Here is an 18,583-nt window from a genome sequence, read left to right as displayed (position 1 = left end):
TGTCCTCAAACACTATTATTGAGTACTGAATGATTCTGGAATTTAGTTTTGCCATAAACTTGACAATGTTTCTTAATAAATTCAACCTAAACTTACCAGATAAAACCAGCACTTGAATGCAAAATCTATACTGTTAGTACTCATTCTGTTGTTTGAATCACAAGTAATGTCAAGCTCCCCTACACATTTTCCATGCTGTCAAACAAAACTCAGACCTCGATTCCCCTACAAATTTGCAATAAATATATTTTCTGAGCTCAACTTTCAGTTTCAACAATGTTTGTCAAACTTTGATGCAAATGCAAATGAAATTTCCACATTTTAAGTTCTTTTATCTCTGAAAACGAGGGCCTTCCATCTAACCTTCAATTGGAATTGATTAATTGGGAGTAGAATGGCAGGCCAAAAGTCAAATATCAAGAGAATATAACAGAATTCTGCAAATGCCTTTCAAGTAATGAATATGATCAATTAAAATCTTATGTTTGTGAAATGATATTAGTATTTGACAGTATCTACAGTATCTGAATGAAAAGACAGTTTCAAAAATGAAATACATAAAATCTCATTACATACCAGTATTAACAGATGAACATCTGCATTTAATTTTGGTGACAGGAATCATTAACTTTGAACTCTAATTAAGTAAAATGTTATCCCTCCAAAAGAAATCCATTCTCATTAGCAGACTTGTATTACATCAAATTTTACAATTTTTAAAATTACCAGAAAAATAGAATATCATGAATAAACAATTGGTAGACATTTCTTTCTATTTTGTTATGTAAGTACCTACATAATGTCCTTGATTTTGCCTCACAGTCTGCAAAGCCTAAAATATTTACCAACTTGCCCTTTATAAAAAAGGTTTGTCAAGTCCTGCTATAGATAATTAATTAATATCAATTCAAGCCACCATTTTGAAATCTTAAGAAAGAACATTTTACTCAGACTTTAAATTTTGATTTGAGCCTATTGATGGAATCTGGAAACATACATCAAATTTTTAGCTGAAATTGTCTAAATAAACTGGCTAGCCTAATTAGTTGGATGATACATTAATGAAGTCAAGAACAGATGGGAACTCTACTTAATGCACTGTGGTAACCTAAATGGGAGGGAAGTCCAGAAGGGAGGGGATATCTGTATATGTATGGCTGATTCATTCTGTTGTGCAGTGGAGGCTAACACAACATTGTAAAACAACCATACTCCAATAAAAACTAATAAACAAATTAAATTAAATTTAAAAAATGAAGTCAAGAACATAGGTTCAAACAACCCCTTACCCTCCATGAATGCTTTACAAAGGAATATCACTTGTATTGAAAAGAGTTCATTTTAAAAGTTTGTATTTATGAAATTGAGAAAAAAGTTACTCAAAGAACATTTCGAGCTGAAAGCAGAACAATAAACCACCTACTGTTTAAATCTGCCAGATAAATATTTCTTCCTGTTTCAATTTAATTCATATATACTTTTATGAGACCTGTACTTCTGTTTGAGGAAGGGTGTTACAGGTAAATGTTATGAACCCACTGCACATTAAAATGTACCATGTATATACACTCAAAGACTGTTACACCATTTGGGGAAACTCTCAGACCTCTGAAACTTATGCACGGACTGCAGGTTAAAAATCTTTGCCTCAGAACTATTAGCTATGAATCTGCAGTCTCCCCATAGGTTATTATAAGCTCTTTTATTTCCTTTTTTTTCACATTCATTCCCCCCCCATTTCCCCTCCATCTCTTTTATTTTTCATCATATTTTGTCTCCATTTCTTCCCTAATTCAGGCAAAATGTGCATTTCTGCCTTTCAGATGCATCAGACCCACCTGCTTTTTCCTCATGTTAGTATGTAAATAAACAAAATGAATGAATAAACTGCAGTATGAACCACATTCTCAACCTGAAATCTATATAAATATTTCTCACAGTTAGCCCAAGTATGGCATCTGTTTCATTTATTCTTAGGAATAAAAGCATTTTCTCAAGTGAAATAAAATAAGCTTAAGATTACCCACTCAGAGGTGCAGACAAGCTTGCTAGAGAGGAAGTGGCATTATTTCCTGAATTACTGAATACTTAAAACTTCACAGTGTTACAGTGCCTTTCATCTCAGACAATCTAAGAAGGTTTAATCATTACAAAGCCCTCTCTTCTCGGTGCCTTAGGGCATCATACCAAATGAACAAGAAAATCTGAAATGAAAGAACTCAACTCCTATGGAAATAGGAGTCTTACTGAATCACCAAAATGTATTCATCACATTCTTTGGCAACAATACAACAATGTAGAGAAAACTATTCAACAGCTTAGGAGAAATATTGCACCTATTGTTTAAAAGGTTGGTTCTGGTAGGAGGCCAATGGTAGCAATAACACTTTTGTTTAACTTGGATGCCTGTACAGCTAATCTTTCAGTAACATTACTGTTTTTTGGAGGACATGTCTGTTCACGACTGATTTCTTCCACAGGCTTCTATTTGTAGAAAGAAATGATCTAAAAGCCTGCATTAAATAAAATTTCTTTGATTCAAGAAAGCTATTTGAACTTTATATAAAGACAACTAACATTAAAAAAGGGAAATTTGCAATTCAGTGAAGTTATATAGAAATCAAGCCTGATTCTACATATATTTCAAGTTGCAAGACAATACAATCACTAAGTAGATAACAATAAATGAATAATATTCATTGAACTTTTACTGTAATCTGGGCAATATAAAGTATCTAGCAATTGATCCTCACAATAATATTATTAAGTAGGTACTATTATTATCCCCATTTTATAGATGAGACCGAAGCTCAGAGGGGTCAGGCAATTTGTCCAAAGTTGCAAAGTTAGTAAGTGGCAGAAGTTGGGTCTGAACCCAAGTCCACTTACCTCAGAAGCCCAAGTTCCTTTTTTTTTTTTTTGATTTTTATTGGGGTATAGTTTTTATTGGGGTATAGTATTTACAACGTTGTGTTAGTTTCAGGTGTACAGCAAAGTGAATCTGTTACACATATACATATATCCACTCTTTCTGTTTTGTTTTTTTTTTTAGATTCTTTTCCCATATAGGCCATTACAGAGTACTGAGTAGAGTTCCCTGTGCTATACAGCAGGGTCTTATTAGTTATCTATTTTATACATAGTAGCGTGTATGTGTCAGTCCCGGTCTCCCAATTTATCCCCCTGCCACCCCCCCACCTAACCTCTGGTAACCGTAAGTTTGTTTTCTACATCCGTGACTCAAACCATCACCGTCCAACAGAATTATAATTAAGACCACATATATAATTTAAAATTTTCTAGTAGCCACATTAAAGAGTAGGAAAATAATACATTTTACTTAGTCCAATATATCTAAAATATCATTTCAGATGTAATCAATGTAAAGTTATTACTTAGGTATCTTACATTATATTTCCATATTAAGTCTTTGATATCTGGTGTGTATTTTATATTTACAGCTTGTCTCAATTTGGACTAGCCACATTTCCAAGGCTCAACAATCATGTGTGGCTGGTGCCTATCATACTGAACAGTGTATCACTAGACAATTCATTCACTGAGCAAGTATTTCTTGAGAGCTACTGTGTATCAGACATTAAAGTAGAGAACATGCAAAACAAGGCCCTGCTTTTATGAAGTTTAGCTTCCTTTGAGTGAAATAGCAAATAAGTAAATAAACCCATAAGTAAGCAATTAAACTATCAGCCAGTGATCCGTGCTATAAAGAAAACTAGGACAACGTAATAGAGAGTGATGACGTGATTGGTTTGGTTTGGGAAGATCCTACAGGGAAGTGACATTCCTGAGGTATCTAAACTTTCCTTGAGTGTCAAACGCTATACAAAGCAGAATACAGTGCAGGAAGCAGAGCCACAATAAGCATGACTGGCCTAATGAGCCCTATTCCTTTCTATCATGCAATTCTTTGTGCCTGCAACATAATGTTCAAGTGCCTTCCTATGGCTCCTGGCATAAAAAATAAATCACTTTGGCAGTCACCTTCCTCAGGGGATATTGAGAATTTTAGTGAAATGAGGGCTACATACCTCTGATGGGGACTTAACTGAGAGAAAATAGCAGCACAGCCTAAAACATTTAAAATATTACCATGTGGTCTGAATAAAGGCCAAGATGCAATGAAAATAGAATAATTGAGTTGTTCTCATACCATCATCTTCATTCTATTTCATACATCTCTACTCTTTTTAGAGCTTTTTAAAAACCCCTTTAGGGATACAGACATTTGATTTATGTTACACTAACAAATCAGGGAATACCTGACCTCTTAAGTGAGGTCATATGAAAATCACTAGACCCCTTGAAGAAATCCATACTTAATGATAAAATACATTAAACTCGGATGCAATGTTCTAGCCTAAAACACATGAAAATAAGCTTTTTCTTTTAAAGTAAGTAGCATTCCAAATTACTTGTATTGAATCAAAGAGCAGTTAACAGGAGAGCAAACCCTGATTTTCAATGTATAATGAGAACTGATAATAAAAGTAAAAAGCATAAGAACGTCACACTTACTATAGATAGTCAGTTTTATATCCTTGGTTTGTTTGCCAGCTGCATTAGACACAGTACACTGGTAGCGTCCCTTGTCACTTCTTCGTGCATTCTTTAAATGTAAAATTTGTCCTTTGTCTAGAAGTTCAATATTAGAGTCTCCCAAAAATAAAGGCCTAGAAAAAGTAAAATTTTATTCCATGGGCCCATTTTTGTTATCCTAAATGTTTTCTCGTTTATTAATCACAACAAAAATCATTAAATCATATGAATTTAAAAATATGAATCAAAGTTGAATTTTTTAGTATGAATCTAAAAAAAATACAATGATATGATTAAGTACTTCTGTTCAGAAGAACAGAATTATTAAACCACTTTACTAATGAAAGTAGATAATTATCACTTTGAGACAAAACTTCACTTAAACTTAAATTTAATGAATAATATTAAATTATTAAATTGAACTTCATTTCAAACTTAAATTGTTGAATAATATTAATACAAAACTTTATTTCTTTCATTCATCCCCCCCCCTTTTTTTTTTTGGTCTACAAAGCCAAAATTTCTACCATCATTCAGAAAAGAAAAACTAAGTGTACAGGAGCTTCAAGCTAAGCAATATTATTTGTAAACTAATATTATAACACCTGGAAAAATATTTACAATAGAATGAATGGTTATTACTTACTAAAGACAATGATCATGCCAATTTTCCTAAAAAGTAGATATTGTAATAAATATAAATGCTTTTATAATCATAAATACTGAAAGATATTTACCCCAAAGGCAGCTCATATATATTTGTCAAGGAAGTCTTCTACTATACGGAGTCATTTACTAACTACTATAAAATGCTTACTTTATGTTTGGCAGCAGCTTTATTTAATACTTAAAACATCATGGTAATTAAAGTCTATTATATCCTAAGAGTCATGCCTTTAAAATCCATTGATCTTCTTTCAGGAAGACCCATAGCCAGTTTTTAAAAAGCTGCAGTGAACTAGCCCCATGATAAATACATGCACTGCTATATTAATAAGCCACCAATCAGACTACAAGGTTAAATGGAAACACATTTAATTTTCTGTGGTAGCATCCCATACTATTCCTTGGTATGACTCTTTTAAGTTCTCTAAAGCTAAGAGAATAAAGTACCTTACTTTAATGCATTTTAACTGTTTAAAGAAGTGGAATACTTGATAATGCTACTCAAATTGAAGTAACTTTAAAACTTTCACTGATTGTTAATTATGCAAGTAACACAAAAACTGAAACAAACAAAAAACATCATAATAAGAAAAGGTCTCCTTGTTTTATTACCCCTAATGTGAGTCTTTTCTCTAGACTTCTTACGATTGTCAGTTTAGTTTGTGTTCTTCCACATGTTTTTCTAAACATTTTTCACCCATAAATGTATTGCTAGAGGAATCTAAAGTTGTTATGCATAAATGGCATTGTATTATTGTCCTACTTTTCACTTGACAATAGCTATGGAGATAGTTTTGGTACATATAGCCTGATCTTACTCTTTTTCATTGCTGTCCAGTGTTTCATAATAAGACAATGCCATACGTCATCTATCCTCTCTCCCGATGTGAAGCTTTAAGCATTTTTCACTTTTCTGCTTTCACAGTGTTTCAGGGAGTATTCAGGGAGTCAAGCCTTCCTGCAGAACAGGTGACTGGCTTCCCTGTCCTAGACACCAGAAGTGTAATTGCTACATTATAGCATATGAGCATTTAAATTTTAATAGATAGCAACAAATTGCCTTTCAGAGTACTAATTTATATTGTCCCATCAGAGTCCTATATCCTGACTTCCCATACTCTAAGCCAACACTTGATATTTTTCAAACCTCTACTTTTTCTTGCCAAACTAATCTATGAAAAACAAAATCATATTATTTTGCTTACCTTCTCCAAATTATTGAAGGTAAGCATCTTTTAATATATTTACTGCTTAACTATGTAACTTTTTAATTGCCTGTTTATACCCTCCACACATTTTTCTATGTTGTTTGTCTTTCTTATTGACATATAAAAAGTTTTTACACAATCCTTTATTTTATACACTGAAAACCTTTACTCTTTGCTATTTAGGTCTTAGACAGCTGCTTTCAGAAATTATAATAACACACAAGGGCTAAGAGAAACATCTAATTGCCCTTTTGTAGTTGTTCCTTTTTGACCATATATTAAACTAGCTGAAGCATGCATCTTGCTGTCATAAGCAAGTTTTCCTTTTTAATAATTCAAACAATTCCATGTAAAGACAAAATCATCTCTGTACTTGGATCTTGCATTTTTCATTTTTCATTCTTAGCCCTTAGTGTATATTTCGTGTATAATAAATGTGAGTTCCTCTGTGTCTCTAAAATAAATTCCCAGAATTTATGGAGTCTTACAATTCATAAATGCATAAATTTGAGACCATTTTTGAACAATATTGTTTTTCCTTCATGTTCATTTAATAATACTCTATGTAGTAAGATAATTAAGAGGGGGAAAATCCACATCTATTTCCAAACAACTGGATCCTTGTAACAGATACAGAAGAGGTACTCACTTGCCATCTTTGAACCAGTGAATAATGGGAAAGGGAGTGCCTTTGACTTGGCATTCAAGGGTGGTATCCTGGTTGAGGACAACTGAGACTTCACTTGGGGAGCTGGTACCTATTATGGTGGGTGGGACTTGAACAAAGACATTTTATCATGAAAATCTATGACTTAGCAAAAAGAGTGGGGAGTGAGAGAAGATAATGATTTCTATAATATTTCAACAAGATCTTAATGTTAAAAGTAAAATATCATACAATAATCCCTTTCATATCACATCTGCAGACCCAAATGTCAAATTTAAACATAGGAACACGTTCATGAAAGATTTGATAGCAAGACAATTACTTGGAAGAATTATAGTAGTAAAGAACTCATTTTGAGGAGTATTAAATCAATGTACAAAAGGAGTTTAGAATATAAATGAGCAGTGAAGCTCATATAATGAAATTTACTACTGCTATACGTTTTAGGTAATGAACGACATAGTCAATGACAATCTTACAATGTTTAAATTCTACCATAGTGCTGTTTGAAATATATTACCCTTGTCTCTTTTAAAGGGCTCCTATGCTAAAACTGTAAATGAGATATAATGTGAAAAGATCGTACTAGTTTTTATTCTCAGAATTATAAAGCATATTAAAGAGCTCCCATAAACTTCCCTGGTCTTTGAATCCTCCCCCTTTATATCACACTACGGTGTTTGATCTTAATCTTCTGAGCAATGATCAGCCACTAAAGGGTTTCAATAAGGGAGGGCTGTGATCAAATTTGTTTTAAGACCACACTGGCTTCTGAATGAAGATCGGATTCCAGTGGCAAATAATGGATGAAGGGGAGTAGTTAGGAGGCTATTACATTAATTCAGCTTATAAATTATAATTAACATGGAATTAAGAAGCAGATTTTAACAGGATGTAGACAGATTTACAGAGTCAGGGAGAGGGAGGTAGGAAGAATGAGCATCAGGTTGTGTCAGAAGCAAGTGGATGGATGGAGGTGCTGGTCACTATGATGGGGGTCACTGAAGGCGACCAGAAGAGGCATTTACTGAGACCTTTCTGTTTTCTATGCCACTGAGATATTCAAGCCAAGATATTGTAGAGGAGATCAGATATATCACCTGAGAGCTCAGGGAAGAAGTCTGAGTTGGAGATAAAAATGTGGGAGTCATCAGTGCACAGACAGCAGTCAAAGTCATGAGAGTAAATGAGTGCCAAGAGAAATAATGCCAATAAGACTAATGATAGAAAAGATCACTTTGTTTTTATAACCTATACTTAAATACAATAATGGTAACTTTAGCAGAAGAAATTCAAAGTACTTCAGGCTTTGAGAAGACTTATGAGAGAGAGAACTTTTATGTTTTAGCAGTTTACGAACAGTAATTCTAATGCAGCATCATCCCCAGACCTCACTTCCACTCCAGACTTACAAATCATATGCCCTTTCGATGAGCAAAACATTGAAAAGGAAGTAATTTTATCACAAAGTAAACTTTAATAAGCAAATATAATCTCACAAACTAAACTTATAAAAATTTTATGATTATGATTAAAACATTTTAAATGTTTTAAATCCCATTTTATTACAGCCGCTACCTATTCTCAGCATTCTCCCCATTTAATTAGAATCAGGGCTGAGACTGTTTAGTTATAGGAATTAATTAGAATGCACGGGAGGGTGAATTTACTACCTTCCTCAGTTCAAGTACAACCTAGCAGCTTTAGGAGATGTTGGCAACATGAATGAATTTTCCTGTGCATCTTCCTGTATAGTTACTTCCCAAAGAATTTCCTGACCACATCATTAAAGAAACTAACAAAAGCAGTAATTTAGTATTTTCTATACAAGACAGTACCAAGTACCCATAGACATCGCTATATGATAATAACAAATACCTATAAACTTCCTATATCACATGGTTCTGATTAACCCATATTAAAGACAAAAATAATAAAAATAAAATGAATGATATTTCTCCTATCAATTTATTTTTCATCTCCTTACTCTTTAATACAGTTAATGCTGTCCTATAAAAGAAATGCATCTGAATTGCAGTTTTTTAAAAGAATGCTTTCCTTACCTAGCACATCGATGTTAAAATACTTTTGAGAAGTGCCTGCAGTATTAATTGCTTTGCAGGAATATCTTCCTGCATCCTCTGGAGTGGCTTTGAAGAGCTTTAATATCTTCCCCTTGCTCACAATCTGAATAGTGCTGCTTTCAGTCACCTTTTAAGGCCAAAAGGGTCAGTGTTATTTCCAATCCTAATAAAAATGCATAATTAAAATTTGAAGTAAAATTTTTATATATTATTAATAAGGAAGTCACATTTGAATGATTTACTTCAGAGGGAGAGGCAAGGACCTATGCATATTTGGATGTCTCCATTTACCTGGACATCATCTTTAAACCACATAATTATGGGAGATGGAGTACCTTCAGCTTCACAAATGAGACTGGTCAGCTGGCTGACCAACACGGACACATTTGTTACTTGTTCTTTATCTTTAATTACTGGAGGAACTGCAAAAAGTGAGAAGTTGTAGTTAGATAGTTTTAAATAAATATTATATACAAAGTTTCTTTACAAAGGACTTTAGAAAGCAAATTCTGAGATACTTGATAGCTAGAAAGGAAGGTCATACTTAAGACAGCTTTTATTATGAAATGAAGAGTGTTGACCACTACATTTATAAGTAACTCATTGAATTTGTACTTTAATTATTATTTTAGAGTTTTGAATTAAGGATAAATTTAAGGGAGATCCTATTTATTTCACATACCACTCAAAATGCAAACTGCTAGAGTCTCAAGTTATGTGAGACTACTTTGCTGATGAGAATGAATATTGCCCAGTGTTTCTGGAAGCCAATATCCATCAAATTTCAAAATGCACATATCCTTTGATGCATGCAAAGTGCCATATATACATGATTTCACTGAAGCATTACTTAGAATAGTAAACAAATGGTACCAAACCAAATGCTCATCATTACTAGAAGAAGGTTAAGTAAATCATGGTATGGTGGGATGCTAGGTAGGCATAAATAAGAGTTAGGAATATTGAATAATCCCCAGGATAGAGTGTTTAATGAAATAGGCAAGGTGTGGAGTAATGTATATAATGGTCTACTATAAATGCTTTTTGTATGTAAAAAAAGAGGATGAAATATATATTCATATTTCTTCATTTTTGCATAAAAATATCTCTGGGAAGATACATACACACACACATATACCTAACAACTTTCCTTGCCCATAGGGAGGATAAGTAGATGGCTTAGCTCAGGTCCAGGGGACTTTTGACTATGTATCTTTTTCTACCATTTGAACTTTCAGTGATAAAAAATAAATCAATAAATGCAGTTAGACCACTACTTTTCTGGTCGATAACATGTCTATTCACATAAATATTAAACAACACTAGACTGAAAGAATAACATATATAAAAGAATCTGAAAATGTCACATATTCAGTTACACGATTTTAGCATTTCTATCGGTATTTACCATGGACTTTGAGGTTATATTTTCTTTCTGTGGTTCCCGCTTCATTGACTGCCACACAAATGTACTCCCCACTGTCATATGGCGTAACAGAAGCAATAACCAACAATGTGCCATCTTCTAATATAGAAATACCAGGATCTCTGGCTGTCAGCTCTCTACCATTCCACAACCATTTGATGGTTGGTTTGGGGGTACCTAAATAAGAAGTTAAAGCTTTGTGATATTTTACAACAAAATTAGAAGTCACTATTAAATATCAAATATCTTGAGGAGAAATAAAATTTGTTATGATAACATGTACCCTTAGGTACTATGCTTCTTTGAAGATATTGCTCCTGGCATGGGATTTTGATGAGATTATGGTATTTAATGCCTCTAATTCCTGATCAGTGTTAAAAGATGGATGGTCTGTAGTGTAGAATTTGATTAAAGTTGTTTTTATCAAGACATTCAGATGATAGGAAGCAAAGCAAAACATTTTCTTGAGTGAGTTTATGGTGCTAGTGGGGGGAAATAGCTATATTAATTAAATGAACTAGAAATGGGGAGAGTTTTTGGATGAAAATAAAGGAAGAGCAAAAATAAGATACTATCAAGGGAATATACATGAAGATTGCTCAGAGTACATAAATGATGTACAGAAATGATGCTTCATAAGTCACATTTTAAACAGGCCTGATAGAGCAGAGATGAGGAACGTCTACTATCCACACATCTTCTGCGGATCCCATTCTGTTAAACAGAGGGCAATAGATTAATTCTTGACTTTTTATACTGAAAAGAAAGCTGAGAAAGCAGTGAGCAGAACTGCTTTCCTCAATTTATTTATGACCAAGAGAGTGAATGGAACTTACATAACTCATGAATGAAAGTGATAAAAAACCATCTTAAAATGCATAATGGAACCAAAAGGACGTACTTGAAATAGACAAACAGTAAACTGTATAATAAGAATGTATTTATTTAGCAAACAATGTGCCAGGCACTATTCTAAGTACTTTCACATTTTACTTAATCCCTATAAAAATAAAAAAAGCACATTCAATAAAATTAATATAATTGTATAAGACATGGCTAAAAATCTTATATTAAAGCATAATAAAAATATTAAAGAATGGTCATATATCTAAGTACAAAAGAATGGCAGGAATACACAGAATGTGTCATTTAGGTTAAACTCAAATTGAGTTAAGGAATTATAAAAATGACTGTGATCGACTATGAATGACTATGAACTAATAAAATGAGTATACTTACGGGAAAAAATAAAACAAAAATATTGGCCTATTTCATCATCCTCATAGTAAGATGCTGACTGATGAGGAAGAGAAGATAAAACTGATGGACTGCAGGTGTTCATGTTGTCCAGGAAAAAAGGGGGTTACAATCATTTCCTTACATCTTACTCATTCCTTTATGTGGTTCTCAAACTTCTCAATTAATATTTGTTAAGTTAATAAATGAAAAAGTAAATGAACAAGCAAAAGAAAGAAACTGTGCTCTATTTTATTTCTAAATGGTAGAACAACCATGGTCAAGATGAAATTCATGGCAAATAAAATGAAAAGGCCTTTAGCTATTTTAAATGAACTCAAGAATTCTGTCCCCGGTGAGAACAGAGTACTAGGAAGAGGTGGTATTTCAAAATGGAAAAGGGAAGTCCAAGCCAGCTTGGGAGTCAGGGATTCAGCGGAGAGTACTGAGCAATAGTGCCACTGGCAAGGCTCCAGCAGTAGTAAGCACCCACAGAGCTCAGCTGAACTTAAACCTTTCTCAAGGATCCTTCTCCAGGCCTAGCCTCCCTCCCCACTGGCTCTGGGAATAGTTACTGACAATTCTTTAGATACATGAAAATCTTGTTAAAGTTATCTTTCTTTTAATGCTGTTAAGAGATGCAAAATCTTGCTACAGTAACAGAGACAGCCTTAAGGACCTTCAACTGCCACTGTCTCCAAGGACAGGAGAGTTAAGAGTTAGATGTAGGAGCACTAATGCTACCAGTGGCATGGAGCCCTCCAGGAGGTCACGGAAAGAATACTGCTTGGTCTTTGCCAGAACTGCTACAGACTCGTTTGAGTCATTGCAGATGAACACATATGCGAAAGAAAGGATGTTCTTAACCATCTGCTGGGCATCCAGAGTAAGGTGATAGTGACAGTGCCTTTTTCACATCCTCTAGAGGAGAGAGAATAACAATCTCCTGCCAGGAAACATGGTGGGATAGAAAACCCAGAAATTCAGGGAGAGAAGGAGTCTGGACAAGCATCAGAGAGCCAAGTTACAACCTGGCTCCAGAATTACCAGTAGAGGATAAATCTAGAAAGAGGTTTTTAGAAAAGAAGTATCTAGAACAAACACGGGGATTGCCCTAATTTATACCCCTGACTGAGATAAATATGCAAAGTTTGAATAGCCCTATCTGTCACATTTTAAAGAGAATTCTTGTCAAAAATAGAATGAACTATAAGAAGTAACAGGAAGAAGCATGAACGACCTGGAAAACATGCTAGATAAGGCAAGTTTGAAAAAACAGAAGGTAATTCCAGTGAAGGAAATAAAACACCTCGGAGGGAAAAATACCTATTCAACCTAGTTGTTATTTGAAAGAGGGATCAGTTTCCATTATGCCCAAATGTTATAACAAGGACTGACAAGTAGAATTTTATGATGTTTGGGGTTCAATATAGAATTCTGGAAGAATACAACATTATGCCAATGCCCACGTGTCCGAGTATTACACACCTTTTGCAGGACATGGAAATGCAATGCGTTGATTGGCCACTCTTTCTTGGAATGGAGTGTTATATGGAGGCTCTAGATCTTCCAGCGTAGGTGGTTCTGTTAGAAAAATAAATGCATTATCACAGGCTTTCCTTGGGCAATATTGAACTCTTCTGAGGCTAAGTATGACACCTGCTTCTCTATTCCTACCTTTGCAATGGTATTCTCTCTGACAGGAGTGCTTTTCCTCCTGATTGGAAATGGCTGGTTCCTGCCAGTCAACAAGATTTCACTATAAATACTGTCTCCTCAGAGAAGTCCTACATGACAATTCAATCTAAAGTAGCCAACTGCTGGGAGCATCACCCTATTTTAATTTTCTACACAGCATGTCTCACGATCCGTATTTCTTGTTTATTTGCTTGCTTGCTTTCTGCCTACTTACAGAACCGCTCACGAGAGCAGGTGTTTTACCTTTGTCACTATTTCCTCCTCACTGCCCAGATGATGACAGACGCCTGTCAGGAACTTGATAAACACCTGTTGCTTGAAGGAATAAGGATTCATCTTTTTTTTTTTTTTTTTTTTTTTTTCTGGCCATGACACGTGGCCTGTAGGTTCTTAGTTCCCTGCCCAGAGATCGAACCCATGCCCCCTTGCAGTGGAAGCTTGGAGCCCTAACCACTGGACCACCAGGGAAGTCCCCAAGGATTAATATTTAAACCCTCAAAATAAGGCCTACATCATTACAGGGAACAGTGGACCTCGATTTCTAGGGATTAATATTGAGTGCAAATTACCACTAAGAGGTAAATCCTACTCCAACCCACTCTGCCCACAATTTCTTCCAAACCAAAAATAGCGGGTGGGGCACTTATCTAGGATTGTTTCCACTGTCTACATCATCCAGGGCAACTCCATTTTCAAACGTAAACAGTTTTGTAACGTATAGTTTCATTTCTTTCTGGAATCATTCTCCTTTCAAAGTTAACTAGAGAGTCATAAAAGTTATATAGAAATCTTCTGAAAGTGATCTAAGACCATCCAAGACTATATATTCTGTATAGACTCCAGGGTTTTTCCCCCACTGTACAAATATTTTCCTAGGCCAAAAATCACCTTGGACATGTAGCGTTATCTCCGTCTCATCACTGCCTGCTATGTTAGTAGCGACACATGTATATATGCCAGCATCGGAGAGCACAGCTTGGTCGATGCTGAATGTTCCATCTGGATGACTAATATGCTGCAGTCCATCAACCAAAATGGCGCTTCCACCTGTAAACCAGGTGATTACAGGAAGAGGCGTCCCTTGAGCACTGCATGGAATGTCCACTCTTTGACCAACTTGGACCTTCATAACTGTAGGGCCATGCTGTATCTTTGGAGGCACTGGAAACAACAATTGAGTATTAATAATCCAAGTTTTAAAAAATTCCTCCTTTTCTCACTTTAAATGAGAGCTCCTCACCAAGAGGCAGCATGAGAAAGTGGAATAATCTCAGGATTTGGATCCAGACTCAGGCCACTTAACGAGCTGTGTGATCTAGGGCAATTCAGTAAATTTCCTGAGGCCTATTTCCTTGATAATCCAGGCAAAATAACCTCTTCAATACCAATACACTGCAAGGATTATGGGAAATAATGAATATAAAACTCCTCATTCCAAACTCGAGGAAAAGTAAGCATTTAATGATGTCAGATTTCTTATAATATGTAAATAACTTAAGGTTTAAAGCCCTCTTAAATGGCAATCCAGTTAATTTCTATCATCTGAGTAAAACAAAAAGCATTTCTCTCCATGTATTCTTAGCTTTTGTTCTCTTTGTGGAAGGTTTAGCCAGACAGTACGAAATATTTCTAATAAAAGCTTTTGTTAATTTCAGAGAAGAAAATCAAGATAAAGCCTCTATTATTTCCCTTTATCTACATTCCTTCAGAAATTTAAATGAGATAATCTATCAAAACACTGGCAAGTAGTACTGCGTTCCACATACAAGCATTATGAACTATAGAATCAAGTTGACTCATAAGAATATGATTAGAATTTATGTACTTTACTTCCCTAACAAACCCCATTCCTCTGTCTTTTTGTTAAAACTTAGTATTTAAGCAGTATATTCTAAAGGTTTTCCCTTACAACAAACTTTTAAGTTTGATAGTACAGGCATACTTTATTTTATTTTATTGTGCTTTGCTTCATTGCACTTCACAGATATCGCAATTTTTACAAATTGAAGTTTTACGGCAACCCTGCACTGTCAAATGATGGTTAGCATTTTTTAGCTGTAAAGTATTTTTAAATTAAGGTATGTACATTATTTTAAAAGACAGAATGCTATTGCACACTTAATGGACTACAGTAGAGTGTAAGCATAACTTTTATAGGCACTGGGAAACCAAAAAATTTGTGTGACTTACTTTATTGCCATATTTGCCTTACTGAGATGGCCTGGAACTAAAACAGTAATATCTCCAAGATATGCCTGTATTATTATCATCATTTTATGAAAGAGAAAATTAAATATAGAAGAGGGTAGGTAATGTGCCTAATGCTAGTAAATGACAGAACTCTCATTGGATTTCATATCCCACAGTCAAGAGGACACTACTGCAGTGACTGATCTGAGAGTGAAATCAGGTCAAAACTATTTGAGAAAATTTCTTCTGATATTTGAATGCGTGGCTTACAGTATGCGCTCACTAAGCATGTGTTGAATGAATGAGTAATTATCAATAGATAGACTATGGCAAATTGAGAGAAGAAAGCAGACTACCTAGAGAGTTTTAAAGTAGTTAAAGAATCCCAGGAGCAGAATGTTTTCAGTGGCTGAGCTCTATAAACATTGAAAATGACCATTTATATGCTATTAAGTTCTTCCTTGAGCATTCACATTCACTTCAACAAAAAGCCACCCGTCTAAACACACTTTCTTTTTTTATGGTGTATCAACAACAAGTCATAAGTGACGGTAGACATCTAGTAAAATTGAGATCCAAAATTTTAATACTGTGCATCTGAGGAAAAAGGGGAGAGTTGTTTACAGATGGCAGATAAAGATTTCAGAGTAAATGAAAGACAATCACAAGTCTCAGATTTTAGAAAGTTTTTCTATAATTACTCTCTATACAATTTGAGGTTAATTATCAAAGAAACTGGGACAGTAGGTCTCCCTGTGGCCAGTATACGCCATAGCATATGCCTTCACTTCAAAACTCACCATGGACATTTAATTTAACAGACTGAGTCACATTCCCAGCAATATTTGTGGCAACGCAAAGATACATCCCACTATCTGAAACGCGGGTCTCAGTGATCTTCATTGAACCAGAAGGAAGGAACGTGTGTCTAAAAGAAAGAAACCAGAGTAGACCATAAAGTATGAGGATTTAAATATCCCCTACGCAGCTACAATTCAATGTGAAATTACTACTCTGCAAGCTCTTTTTCAAACCATTCTCCCATCTATAATGTCATTTCTATACACCTTAAAAGTCAGGAATTTTCATAATTATCAAAATTGTCTTGTGTATTCTGTATGATGTTCTTATAAATACCAAATCAGTTTTCTTTTACATTTAAATCTAATGTAAGGGCCTGACATCGTCAAATAATTGTACATCTCTCTGCTTTGGTAAGTTACAACTTTACAAAGCAAATGTATATTTTAATAAACTTTAAATATACTCTGAACACATTATTGTTTTTTCTACAATGCTTCATTTAAAAGTTTAGTATCCTAAAATAAAGGCAAAAAAAGGTACATATGCAATTCTCAGATATATACTGAATATATTCCTCTTATATAGTTAGGTAAACCAGATCTACATATAAAAATGTTATTATGTTAATTGTGCTAAAATAGCTTTAACAGGGAGGGGGTCAAATAGACCTACTTACTATCAAGATTTCTTATAAGCTAAGACAAATAAAGTGTGCTATGGGCCCAGAGACAGACAAATAGATAGACAGTTAAAGATGGAACCCCCCCTTCAAAAAACAGACTTAAGCATGTATGAGAACTCAACATGTAATATGCAATATCAGAGGTGGTGTTACAAAAAGTCAGGAAAGGATTGACTATTCAAAAATGGTGTTGGGCAAGTGGCTCTCCACATGGGAAAAATAAATAAATAAAATTAGAGCATTACCTAATACTACACACAAAATAAAAATTCAGATGTATTAAAATCCAAAATGTGAAAACAAACTTAAAAATTGCAATAAAACGTTGGAGTTCTGTTTATGATCTTCCTAAAGTACAAATCTAAAACAATAATAGATTAACACCTTGAGCTACATAGAAATTTTTAAATTCTGTACAAGCAGACACCATACATAAACCTGAAAGGCTAGGAGTAGACTGAGAGAAGATATTTTCAACACATACAACAAACAAAGGATTGTTTTTGAGAAAAAAAACCAAATTTCTACATTCAATAAGAAAAAGAGAAACAAGTCACCAGAACATTGCAGCAGGTTTAAAGAGGCAATTCACAGATAACACAAATGGCCAACAAACAAGGGAAAACATTCCAGGCTCACTAGAATTCAGTCACGTGAAAAGACAGTTGCAAGACACCATTTCACATCCAGACGAATGGCAAAAAATTCTAAGTCAGTCAACACCACGCAGTGATTATAATGTGGCAAAAGGTACATCTATATTCTGTTGGTGGAAGGTAAATCAGGATTGCCCCTTCAGAAGGCAGTTAAGCACGGTCTACAAAGGTGAAAATAGTAATTCATTCTAACTAGAAATTGGGGTTCTAGGTACAAGTCGCAAAGAAACATGCATATGCATACAAAGAGAGATATAAAAAGATATTCCCTGAAAAGCCGTTTCTAAAACCAAGAAAAAGAAAAGAAGAAAATGTAGAAAGACAAAACAAACAAGAACATGAATGTCCATACACAGGGAAATGTATAAATAAAATGCAGAATATGTATATGGTAGTTAAAATGAATAAACTGAATATATGTATAAAATGGATAAATGTTGACTCAATAAACCAAGCAGTGGAATAATAATATACAACATGTTACAATGGTAAATTGAAAACAAGTACACAAAACAAAATTAAAAATAGAGAAAACAATATTCTATACTATTTAAGGATGTATGCATAGGATATACACCAAGTCTGTGTCAGTGTTTGTGCCCCTGGGAAGGGAAAAAAGAGATTATGACTGAGGAGGGGAACAATGAAACTTCAACTTTATCTGAAATATGGTATTTTTCTATTAAAAAATATTCGAGGCAAATATTTT

General features: G+C 34.3%; 1 protein-coding gene across 1 annotated transcript in view; it reads right to left on the bottom strand.

The window, feature by feature from the left end:
• Positions 1-18,583, bottom strand: part of HMCN1 (hemicentin 1) — a 543,624-nt gene that overhangs the window by 248,503 nt on the left and 276,538 nt on the right. Inside the window, 8 exon segments of the mRNA XM_007451144.1 lie at positions 4,537-4,691; positions 7,081-7,207; positions 9,162-9,309; positions 9,474-9,604; positions 10,591-10,785; positions 13,333-13,428; positions 14,431-14,703; positions 16,533-16,660. Of these exon segments, the coding sequence (XP_007451206.1) occupies positions 4,537-4,691; positions 7,081-7,207; positions 9,162-9,309; positions 9,474-9,604; positions 10,591-10,785; positions 13,333-13,428; positions 14,431-14,703; positions 16,533-16,660 (1,253 nt within the window).

This window comes from Lipotes vexillifer, unplaced genomic scaffold (genome assembly GCF_000442215.2).
Source record: "Lipotes vexillifer unplaced genomic scaffold, Lipotes_vexillifer_v1.1 scaffold343, whole genome shotgun sequence".
In the NCBI taxonomy this organism is placed as follows: Eukaryota; Metazoa; Chordata; class Mammalia; order Artiodactyla; family Lipotidae; genus Lipotes; species Lipotes vexillifer.
Note: the sequence above shows the minus strand (reverse complement) of the source record. Positions and strands in the feature narration are given on the sequence as shown.